Source organism: Oculina patagonica, chromosome 7 (assembly GCF_052425735.1).
Source record: "Oculina patagonica isolate OP01 chromosome 7, crgOcupat, whole genome shotgun sequence".
NCBI classification, from domain to species: Eukaryota; Metazoa; Cnidaria; class Anthozoa; order Scleractinia; family Oculinidae; genus Oculina; species Oculina patagonica.
In genome coordinates, this window is record NC_135764.1 from 22801828 (window position 1) to 22814320 (window position 12493).

Genomic DNA, 12493 nt, shown 5'->3' on the forward strand with positions numbered 1-12493 from the left:
ATTTCTTATCAGAGTCTGAGAAAATGAATTTCAAAGCTCACAAGGTATAGGAAAAATCTCACGTGTTGCCATTTTGGAAATTCGTCTTAAGCGATTAAGTGGAATTCAGCGGAACTTCGAAATTTGTTTTCGTTGAAGCAGTAACAAAAAAGTTTGCAATAAGGTGGAAATAATTCTGGTACAACAATTTCTTATTATATTCAAAGCTCACAAGCTGTGGGCAAAAGCTCACATCTTTTAAGCGATTCATGGGAATTCAGTGGAACTTCGAAATTTGTTTTCGATGTTTGGTGTTGTTAGAAAAGATTTCTTTCGATAAGATATTTGAAGCAGTAACACAAAAGCTTGCAATCAGGTGTAAATAGTTTTGGTACATAATTTTGTCCAATAACTACTCGAAGTCCTGGCGGATTTCCTCTTATATACTTTAGTTGAAAACCGCTCTATAATCAAATTCGCGTAAATTTAAGTCGCGTTAATTTCAAATACCTTAATTTACACAAGCGTTAATTTCCTATAATAAGGTAATGCACAAAAATCGTGCATTATTGAAAATGTCTTCAGCTTCAAGGCTTGTAGAAGTGGAAGAAAAACATATTCCTCAAATTATCAACGATCCAATACCAAACAAAATCGAAGAGGATAACAACTTGAAGCGCTTTCATGTTCAAAGGTAAACTGCAGCTCAATAAATACATTTTTGTGTGATTGTGAAAGCCATCGACTTGCTTTGAACATGCTTCTCGCTGACTGTATTTATGAACAACCACACTGACCACAGCTGATGAATGATTTTATGAACCATTTTAAGCTTTATTTCTGTACGGCTTATTTGTGATTTTTATATTATTGATGTAATCCCGTGTAATTAAGCTTATGTACTACTACACTTCTCATTTTTAAACATTAAGCTTATTGTTTGAAATTCGTTAAGTCGATGATCGCTTGCAGTGTACTCAGATTTTATATTAAAAGGGTTAGAGTCTGTCCGTTCGTGTTTTGTTGACAAATACACGCACTTGCTGGCCTCACAATGAACTCGAAATTTTCAATACTGCACTCGGCTACGTCTCGTGCAGTATTGAAAATTTCTCGTTCATTGTGCGGCCAGCGCGTGCGTGTATTTGTCAACAAAACACTCACAACAGTCTCTAACCCAAATTAATATACAATCTTCGTTCACTGTCCAAAATCTACGCGCGCAATTGGCTAAAATAGATCACGTGATTTTGCTTTACCTGTCGTCAGCAAACTCCGACAGTGCAGTATTGACAATAATTATACCTAATCGTACCTTTTTGGTACGCTTCGGCGGCATATCAGGCGAGTTTGGTCGAGCCATGGTTCGTATTTTGGCGAGACGCAGTCGAGCCAAAATACCCATGGTGAGACCAAACGAGCCTGATATGCCGCCGAAGCGTTCCAAAAAGGTACTATTAGGTATTTACCGTACCCAAATTCAGCCAAAAATCCGGTAATATTATTCGATCTCTTGAAGCCATGCTTGCCAGACACGTAGTACAAAATTTGACCTGCTTGTATTGATACTTTTTTGGTCTTCAACACTTTTATCAAGTCCTCTTCTTACATTTTTTTACTCGTTTGTTTAGAGTTTCATTCCCTAAATTTTCAAAATCCAAATTTAGCGAAAAATTTGGAAACTCCGACTCCATTGTTTCAGTGTGAATGTTTCAGTACTCGTCGGCAAACATCGCGCAATTGGCGAGCGCGCTCAAGTTTGGTTTTGGCGGGAAAGTTTTTCTCATTTTACGACCGGTAAACACCAGCTAATTAAAAATACTAGTTTCTGTTTTATTGGTAAAACCTCTTTTCAATTCATCGTACAGAAACACTACTTTAATTCAAAGTGACCGTGATATGGTGGCATATCAGGTCAGTGACTTGATATCGTAGGATATCAGGACAGTAGATCGCGCTTTTGATTGGCTACTTGCGAATTTGGGTACGGTAATGCACAAAAATCGTGCATTATTGAAAATGTCTTCAGCTTCAAGGCTTGTAGAAGTGGAAGAAAAATATATTCCTCAAATTATTAACGTTCCAATACCAAACAAAATCGAAGAGGATAACAACTTGAAGCGCTTTCATGTTCAAAGGTAAACTGCACCTTAATAAATACATTTTTGTGTGCGATTGACTTGCTTGTAGTAGCTTGATTGTGAAAGCCATCGACTTGCTTTGAACAAGCTTCTCGCTGACTGTATTTATGAACGACCACAGCTGATGAACGATTTTATGAACCATTTTAAGCTTTATTTCTGTACGGCTAATTTGTGATTTTCATATTATTGATGTAATTCCGTGTAATTATGTACTACTACACTTATTTTTAAACATTAAGTTTGTTGTTTGAAGTTCGTTAAGTCGATGATCGCTTGCAGTTCGATGCAGTGTACTCAGATTGTATATTAAAAGGGTTAGAGTCTGTTCGTTCGTGTTTTGTTGACAAATACACGCACTTGCTGGCCTCACAATGAACTCGAAATTTTCAATACTGCACTCGGCTACGTCTCGTGCAGTATTGAAAATTTCTCGTTCATTGTGCGGCCAGCGCGTGCGTGTATTTGTCAACAAAACACTCACAACAGTCTCTAACCCATAAACATACAATATCAAGCCCCAAACCAAAACATACACCCGGCATACAATATCAAGCCTCAAACGCCGGACAACATACGATATCAGGCCTCAAACATACAATATCGAGTCCCGAACCACAAACTATGTTATCAGGCCCGAATAACATACCTTATTATATGACTAGCTCCGTGAGCGGTCAAGATGGAACGAATCCCGTGCTCTGATTGGCTACCCGAGCGGTCAAGATGGAGCCATCTTGACCGCTCGGGATCGCCCGCTGTTCCCGCAAGCGAAAAAAACTTTTCAGTTCTGTCGACGCTTTTAAAAAAAAGCTTTTCCGTCGTAAACTTTAGCTATGGAACCATTTTCCGAAATAACACAAATATTTTCTGCCTGTTTCTAGCGAAAGAGAGTCTGATTACAAAGAAATAGGTCTTCAAGCGAACGAGAACAAACTAATTAAACAACAAATGTTAACGAGTTTCGTGATTTTATTTGCCACAACAACCAGCTATAAATACAAAAATTAAAACGCAAAGCGACTTGAAGACATGATATAGGTTTTGTTCAGCGGAAAAGGGAGAGAAGTCAGTGACATACCTGAAGAATAAAGAATTCGGCAAACTTGTCGATGTCGTTTGCGAGTGTAAATCTTGATAGAGAAAGCGGACGGCACGGCGAACCAGGCACTGTAAGCTTTCAAAACATCTTTTCACTGAAGCCTCTAACGCTCACGTCGAATAAGGTCGGGTCGAACAATTAAATCAATGATGTAGGAAAGTTCAGGCTTTTCCCTTGAATTTATAAGTCCCAAACGCTCTCAACATCACAATTTCAATATTGAGCTCGTGTCAACGTGACGGCAGGTTAGCACCACTAAAACGCCAGCAGCGAGCAAATACTCTGCAAAACGTCCAATAATCAAAAGCTGGCGGCCAGATGGAATGGACATTCTTGTTTTAAGGCTTCATACTCAACGTTGATTCGCAATTTTAGCCAGTTCAATATCCTTTTGACGGTAAAAAGAGTTGAATTTCGCTGTTGTCGCGTCGTTTTACTTCGTCTCGATTCATTCAAGAATTTGACAGTCAGTCATTAAACTTTTAAACCAATGAAAGCGTGCGCCATTGAATGTGCATGCAACTGGCTTCCTTTTCAGTACTCGAAAAAAGTCATTTAATAAATCCTTTATTGACCAAGCTTGTTCGGTCAAGAAGGCAGGATATTGGCCTCGTTCTTTTTTTTGCGCGTTTATGGACCTCGACTTCGTCTCGGTCCATAAACGCGCAAAAAAAGAACTTGGCCAATATCCTGCCATCTTGACCTCACGCTTGGTCAATAACCCATATATATCAAGTCTAGAACCAAAACATATGATATCAGACCCCAAACCAAAACATACGATATCAAGCCCCGAGCGACAATCTACAATATCAAGCCCTAAGCCAAAACATACGATATCAAGCCACAAACTTTAAACAGGGGTTTTAAAGATGAGTGAAGCTGTCAAACAATTGTTATCTTCTAGCTTTCCAACTGCGCTATATGACTCAAAGGCTGACTCGTCCCCAGTCGTCTCTTTTGCGAAAATTGCAAGACGCGAAGGATGATTCCCTCTGTGTTCAGCAGTCGACTCAACACGGACTCAAAAGACGACTGGGGACGAGTCAGACTCAAAGGGAGAACAGATCACGGCGGGGAAAAATATTTTAAAAACAACAAAACATGTCCATGTCGCTGGAAAAATTAAGTCGCGTTAATTTTTGTTAACGTCAATTTACGCACCGTTAATTAATTGGAGCGTTAATTTCGCGATACGGTCCAGACGTTCTTGACTCCCAGGAAAAACCATTATATTTTATCAGGGTCGTATCACTGAAACTGTGAAAAACGTTCGAAGCGGTCAGATTCCTTCGCTTATGTATAGTTTGGGACCTGATATCGTATGTTGTCGTCGGGACTTGATATCGTATGTTGTCGTTCGGGGCCTGATATCGTATGTTATCGTTCGGGCATATCGTATGTTTCAGTTCGGGGCTTGATATTGTATGTTATGTATAGTTTGGGGCCTGATATCGTAAGTTGTCGTCAGGGCTTGATATCGTATGTTGTCGTTCGGGGCCTCATATCGTAGTATGTTGTTGTTCGAGGCTGGATATTGATGTTTTAGTTCGGGGCTTGATATCGTATGTTGTCGTTCGGGGCCTGATATCGTATGTTGTCGTTCGGGGCTTGATATTGTATGTTCTGTATAGTTTGGGGCCTGATATCGTATGTTGTCGTCGGGACAAAAAAATTTCGGGACAAAAAAATTTCTCAAAATTTCACAGTTGCCCTCGAAGCTTCGCTTCTCGGCCAACTGTTCATTTTTCGACAATCTTTCAGCCTTGGGCATTATTCTCCAATATACCAGCCGCCTGAAGGGGTTTATTTACTAAATGTTGTTGTTCGAGGCTGGATATTGTATGTTATGTGGTGCTGGTATAGGGGGCCTGGTATGGGGGGGCCTTTTATGGGGGGCCTGGTATGGGGGGCCTAATATGGGGGGCCTGATATGGGGGGCCTGGTATGGGGAAAACGTTCCAACCCTTGATCCGCCGATAACAAAACCACAGCGTGACAAGTTTGAAGAAAGAAAACAAGTTGATTTGAAGTTTTTCTTGCATGACATGAATAGCAGATAAAGGATGAATGAGATACCGAGTAAATGCATTGTGTCAATGATTTGGACAACAAATGCAAGGAAACGTTGGTATAATTAATTGTTATATTTCGATATAATTCTATATCATCTTCAGACTAAGGTGACAAACAAGTAGCTAGGATTTAAATACTGAAAGATGGTACATTAGCATTTAAAACATGCACATGAAAATACAAAACAAAGACGTTAATGTCAAGAGAATAAGGTCGAAAAAGCATAGTTCTCTGCTAGCTTTTAAACCATTGTTCAAAGATGGTGCTGAACGCTTGATATAGTAGGCTTCTTTGTATAGTACTAGATTCCAGTTGTCATCGCTGTCTATTATCTTTGTGTTAACACGCACGATTTGGGTGAGAAATTCTTTGTTCATTGCAGTAGAAGGTGGGTTGTTGTTAATAAAAATGTCCGGTAGATTGTATAAACCTTGTATGTGTTTGATCTGATCACAGTAGCGCAGATGTTTATATATAGCGCTCTCTTTGTCCGTGGTCGCATGTTCTTGTGTGCGGACAAACAGAGTTCTGTTAGTTTTGCCGATGTACGAGGAAATTGCAGCCGGGACAAGTGAATTCATATACAACATTTGATTTGCTTAGTGGCGGTGTTTTGTCTTTAGTGCTTGTGAAGAAACTTAACTTTGTGGTCTTCTGTTTTATTCGGATGTTAACATTCGGGTCGACGAGACATCTACGAAGCTTACGCTTAAGTTTCTTAACAAGCTGTGTTGTAAGGTCACCGACGAACGGTATGGTAAGCCAGATAGTTGAATCTTGGTTGTCGCGTGAGGTATCGTTGGTATTATGATTTTGAGCGTTATTCTGGGCGTGGGTATTAAAGCGGTCAATTAATGAGTTCGCAATACGTCTAGGGAAACCGTTCCATGATAAAAACTTTCTTATTTGCTTGAGTTCGGTTTTAATTTTGTTGGGAGTGCAGATTCGGTGTACGCGGTCAATCAGTGCTCTAACCCAAGAAATCTTCTGTCGCCAGGGGGCAAAACTATCAAAATTAGTGTACTGTCCGGTAAAAGTATCTTTTCTGTCGATGCCAAGGCCATCACTGTCGATGTTGATGTCCAGAAAGTGCGGGGTGGTATTTTCGAATAAGTCATAGGCAAAGCGGATATTTCGGTCAAACTTATGAAAGTGTTCCAGTATAGTGTTTGTGTTGCGTTTGATGAAAAGGAGTGTGTCATCTACATATCTGCAATAGAATGCTATTAGACCCTGATCGATGAGCTTCTTCACAGTTTGTTGTTCAAATTCTGTCATGATAATGTTTGCTAGCACTGGACCAAGCGAGCCACCCATGCTGACACCATCGGTTTGTTCGTACAGCTTGTTGTGGCAAGAAAAGACGGTTTTCGTACAGGTATCGCGGATTAGTTTGCGGAGCGTAGATTTCTTGAGCTTCGTTTTAACAAGCTTCTTGTTGTAGATTCGATCTATAATGATTTTCAATGTCCGCTGAAGAGGAACATTAGTAAAGAGAGACTCGACATCAAAAGAGACAAATTCATAACCTTGGGCAAATAAGGCTGGAGGTAGCCTTAAGTAAGCCTTACTTACTCCCAACAAAATTAAAACCGAACTCAAGCAAATAAGAAAGTTTTTATCATGGAACGGTTTCCCTAGACGTATTGCGAACTCATTAATTGACCGCTTTAATACCAACGCCCAGAATAACGCTCAAAATCATAATACCAGCGATACCTCACGCGACAACCAAGATTCAACTATCTGGCTTACCATACCGTTCGTCGGTAACCTTACAACACAGCTTGTTAAGAAACTTAAGCGTAAGCTTCGTATATGTCTCGTCGACCCGAATGTTAACATCCGAATAAAACAGAAGACCACAAAGTTAAGTTTCTTCACAAGCACTAAAGACAAAACACCGCCACTAAGCAAATCAAATGTTGTATATGAATTCACTTGTCCCGGCTGCAATTTCCTCGTACATCGGCAAAACTAACAGAACTCTGTTTGTCCGCACACAAGAACATGCGACCACGGACAAAGAGAGCGCTATATATAAACATCTGCGCTACTGTGATCAGATCAAACACATACAAGGTTTATACAATCTACCGGACATTTTTATTAACAACAACCCACCTTCTACTGCAATGAACAAAGAATTTCTCACCCAAATCGTGCGTGTTAACACAAAGATAATAGACAGCGATGACAACTGGAATCTAGTACTATACAAAGAAGCCTACTATATCAAGCGTTCAGCACCATCTTTGAACAATGGTTTAAAAGCTAGCAGAGAACTATGCTTTTTCGACCTTATTCTCTTGACATTAACGTCTTTGTTTTGTATTTTCATGTGCATGTTTTAAATGCTAATGTACCATCTTTCAGTATTTAAATCCTAGCTACTTGTTTGTCACCTTAGTCTGAAGATGATATAGAATTATATCGAAATATAACAATTAATTATACCAACGTTTCCTTGCATTTGTTGTCCAAATCATTGACACAATGCATTTACTCGGTATCTCATTCATCCTTTATCTCCTAAAATTATCAGCGGGTAATGGTTTATGAATAGCAGACAATTTGGAAAGTTACCCAAACTCGTGATCTCGGTATCACGTAACAAGCTGAAGCATTACTTTTTTCCACTGCGTTGTAGAATTGCGGATTGCTGAAACATCACCATAATCATGGCTGTTCAAAAGCAAACTATGCCTTCCTTTGCGTCCATAATTTCTGTTTTGTCCATTGTGTTCTACTGCGCCGGTTTTTTAAGAGTTGAGCTTGAGTTACACGAGCACAAGAAAAGAATAAGCGCTCTTGAAAGCGTTGCGGAGGCCAAGCCGCCGTCAAACGATCCAGACATAATCAAGAATGCTCCTGGTAAGTTTGTCTTGCATTACAGGCTAGAGTTTACAACGAACTTGTTACAATCATACAAAACAGCCATCAGAATAAAAGCTTGGTCTAATTGAAAATAACGTGAACATAGCCAAGAGATAAACAAATAACAAAACGACGTGGTCCTTCTTGTTCCGTTTGTGTTTGTGTCAGCCGCAAAGGAAACTGAAGGTTAGCAGATCAAGTTTTCTTCAATCCAATGCAGACAATTTCACACGAAAACAATGATTCGAAAAAAAATTTCCTTCAACCATGAAAAAAAATTCGTGATAAGAAACAAGCTTGTTCAGTTCGTTCCTTCAGTTCGATCAAACTTATAGTCGGTTGTGACATTTTTACATCAAAATTTTTGTCTCGAATGGAAGAGATTAATTACAAGAAATAAAATGCCACTTATTTCCGTCTCAGTCATCTCGTGGGTTAAAGAGCAATAAATGCTCGACTGGAGCAAAGATTCCTGTAGAGACATACCGACAAACGCGTAGCAGAAAACTGCTTTGCTTCTCACCGCCTTCAAAACCAAAGTAATTACATAAAAACATTAAACGCTTTTCAAAGACACTAATTTAAAATAGTTTTCTTTTTGCCTTTGTAAGTATTTTCGTTTCAATTTCCAATACGTTTTAATTTTCCTCGTAGGAATTCCATCCAATAAACTCCATAGACACAGCCGTCAAGTTGACTCAACTGAGAACGCGACAGAAGCAAAAGGAACAGCGGAAACAATGCTGAAAATCAACAAACAGTTATCAGAGTTGAGAGTGCATCTCTGTCAGTCTAAGTATGTCACGTGCTCTTCAGGTCCCCCAGGCCCTCCCGGTCAACCTGGACCAAGGGGACACAAAGGAGACCGGGGACGAAGAGGACAGAAAGGAAAAACTGGAAAAAAGGGAGATAAAGGCATTATGGGATCGCCAGGAAAGAGCATTATGGGACCTGTGGGACTAAAGGGAGAGACTGGAACCAAAGGTGATAAAGGAGTCACAGGACCCAGAGGCATGCCGGGAAGTAAAGGAGACATAGGACACGCAGGCATGCCGGGAAATAAAGGAGACATAGGACCCACAGGCATGCCGGGGCCTAAAGGAGAGTCAGGTCTATTAGGTCCTACCGGTACACCTGGGCCGAGAGGACACAAAGGATCCCGGGGACGAAGAGGGCAGCAAGGAAAAACTGGAAACAAGGGAGGTAAAGGTATTATGGGATCGCCAGGAAAGAGCGGCAAGCAAGGCATTATGGGACCTGCTGGGCTAAAGGGAGAGACTGGAACCAAAGGTGAAAAAGGAGACATAGGAGCCGCCGGCTTGCCGGGAAATAAAGGAGACATTGGACCCAGAGGCATGTCGGGAACCAAAGGAAACAGAGGAACAGCAGGCATGTCGGGAACCAAAGGAGTCAAAGGAGCCGCAGGCATGCCGGGAACGAAAGGACACAAAGGAGCCGCAGGCATGCCGGGAACGAAAGGACACGAAGGAGCCACAGGCATGCCGGGAACGAAAGGACACAAAGGAGCTGCAGGCATGCCGGGAACGAAAGGACACAAAGGAGCCGTAGGCATGCCGGGATCGAAAGGACACAAAGGAGCCGCAGGCATGCCGGGATCGAAAGGACACAAAGGAGCCGCAGGCATGCCGGGATCGAAAGGACACAAAGGAGCCGCAGGTATGCCGGGATCGAAAGGAGAGCCTGGTGAATCGTCTATATTAGCTTTTGGAAGAGGTACAGTTAAATTATTAATCATAATTGTAATAAAATTCTTGAAAGCACGGCCTGTTTTTCACCAAATTGGAGCGCGCGCAACTATAGTGTCCAATTTTATTTGGTTCCGAAATGTGTCTGAACTATGGACCTTTTGAGGATAATCCAGGTAAGGATAAATCATCAACAGGATTCGCTTATCCAAATTTTTCCTCGAATATTGTTATAGTTATGATTAATTGGCAATTGGACTGAGTGGAGTCCAATTCTGTCTGTATCTTTGATAAACGCTCATTTGATTACAGACTAAATTGGACTCCACTCAGTCCTATTACCATTGTAAATAAAGTGATTCCCAGTGAGATATATTACACTCATACCCTGGGTCCGATATTTTTATATCTCCATACACTAGCATGCATTGCCCAGTCGTTTAAAGATTAAAGAAAACAATGTTTGTGTTGTTTTGGAAGCAGCCTAGTAAAGGGGTAAGGACGATGGACTCGAAACTGGACGTCTGTAATTCAAATCCTCAAATTTAACCACCGGATGTAACTGAAACAGTGCAGCAGTCCGAAGTACTGCTCTTTTCCTACACTCATGTTAATAGCCAAATGGTCAGCCTCCCATTAGTTAGGAGTCTTTACAAGTTTAGGTTTTTAATTGATCATATTCGGCCCTAATTTGTGGAGCAGTTTCTTCTTTCCCACATCGAGAGGAGAGAAAGCGAGGGGGGTGGGGAAAGGAATACGGGAGCCTCGTGCCGGTAATCAGTATGTTTACACAAGATCGCAAAAAAGGAGTGCCTGATTACTGGTTACAGCGTCCTCAACTAGCAACACAATGCAAGTATTTCGACATAAAGCGATGAGAGAGGCGTGATTGTATTTCAGTTTGTCTTCCACTTTACATTCCGATCTTTTCTGATTTTTTTTTCCTTGAAGAAAATTGACTACTTCAGAATTCAAAGTAACCTAACAAAAGAAAGAGTAAGGACCCTTCCACAGGAGAAATTTCAAAACAAAGAAAAGTATAACGATTATATACTCAGAATATACGAAAAAATAAATGATGTGAATTTCTCTTGTACCAATGTATCTGGTGTGACATTTTGTTCATTTACAAAGCAGCACCACGAACTCTGACTCAGAACGGAAACCAAGCAGTGAGAGCTTATGGTTATAATTTTCGTCGAGACTATATCACAATCGTTATTAACGGTTGTCTACAGTGTGATGGAACTCTCCATATAAAAGTTTATCTGTAAGGTAACTGGACAATTTTTATGTAGATTAATTAAACTGAAAACTAACTTCATGGTGTGCATTCCCTTTTTTTAAGATTGTTCAGATCTCCTCAAATCCGGCCATACTCACAGTGGAGTATATTCTGTCGACCCAGACGGTAGAGGACACTTTCATGTCTACTGTGACATGCGCACTGACGGTGGAGGCTGGACAGTGTTTCAGCGAAGACAGGATGGCTCGGTAGACTTCTATCGGGGATGGAACGACTACAAAGCGGGCTTTGGTCAGCTGACTGCTGAGTTCTGGTTAGGAAACGACATGATCCACCGACTGACGGCCTCTAGACCGAGCACTCTACGAGTGGAGCTGGAAGACTGGAACGGAGTTAAAGTGTATGCCAAATATGGCACGTCCAACATTGGTGATGAGCAGGCGCAGTATCGTCTTGAAGTGGATTCATATTCAGGTACAGCGGGAGATTCGTTAGCATATCATAATAACATGGCGTTTACTACAAAAGACAGAGACAATGTCAGATTTGGCTGTGCTGTATCATATACAGGCGCCTGGTGGTACAAGCATTGTCAATACGCCAATCTAAACGGACAATACCTGGGAGACAAAAGTAATAACCGAGGAGTCAGGTGGTACGACTTCAGAGGTTCTCTTTCTCTCAAATTTACTGAAATGAAACTAAGGCCGTCATCGTAGAAAGAAGACCAGTAACAGGTTTAATCCTGTTAGTCACGTAAATACCAACATGTCACTGATCTTCCCTCTAATCTCGTTCCCAGATGTTTGCTTACTTCGTAAGGGTTGAGAAGATCTGGGTACGAGATTAATCTTCCCTCATCTCAGCTTTCAATAATTACTTGTACATTTTAAAACATCAGTTTCCATTTCAATAATTGATTCAACAAAATTAAATTGTAACTTTATACGGAATCCCCAAAGTTTGATATAACTTACTTAATTTTGATTCTTACGAAAAGCGGATAATATTCTTTTATTATGCACTGAAGTCTCATTCACTATTCAGTGAGCTGCGGATAATTAACAATTATCCTGCGAAATCGCGCGGAATATCGCCTGATACTTAGCCGACGAGGCCGTAGGCCGAGTTGGCTAAAATCAGACGATATTCCGCAAGATTGAGCAGGATAATTGTTTTATTATTCAACAAATTGTCAACGAAACACATTTTGCAGATAGAAAAACTGTAATTATGAAGCGCTTTGCAAGATTTCTGACGAATCTTCGCAACCTACGTATATCGCAGGATATCTGTTATGTGCGGATGACAGATATCGTTTACATTTTGACCATATATGGGCAGCGCGCGCATGTGTTGAATAATA

General features: G+C 40.7%; 1 protein-coding gene and 1 pseudogene across 2 annotated transcripts in view; both read left to right on the plus strand.

The window, feature by feature from the left end:
* Positions 1 to 12493, plus strand: part of LOC144659292 (uncharacterized) — a 141518-nt pseudogene that overhangs the window by 89287 nt on the left and 39738 nt on the right. The window lies entirely within an intron of this gene.
* Positions 7939 to 12182, plus strand: LOC144659677 (uncharacterized). The gene is made up of 3 exons (XM_078520166.1): positions 7939 to 8172; positions 8830 to 9909; positions 11230 to 12182. The coding sequence occupies exons 1-3, from the start codon at positions 7980 to 7982 to the stop codon at positions 11844 to 11846; spliced, it is 1890 nt and encodes a 629-aa protein (XP_078376292.1). The 5' UTR covers positions 7939 to 7979; the 3' UTR covers positions 11847 to 12182.

Bases quoted from the DNA above. Each gene is read 5' to 3' on its own strand.
- LOC144659677 (XM_078520166.1), top strand. From the start codon at position 7,980: ATGGCTGTTCAAAAGCAAACTATGCCTTCCTTTGCGTCCATAATTTCT. The intron at 8,173-8,829 runs GTAAGTTTGTCT...TTTTCCTCGTAG, and splicing joins CATAATCAAGAATGCTCCTG to GAATTCCATCCAATAAACTC. The intron at 9,910-11,229 runs GTACAGTTAAAT...CCTTTTTTTAAG, and splicing joins TATATTAGCTTTTGGAAGAG to ATTGTTCAGATCTCCTCAAA.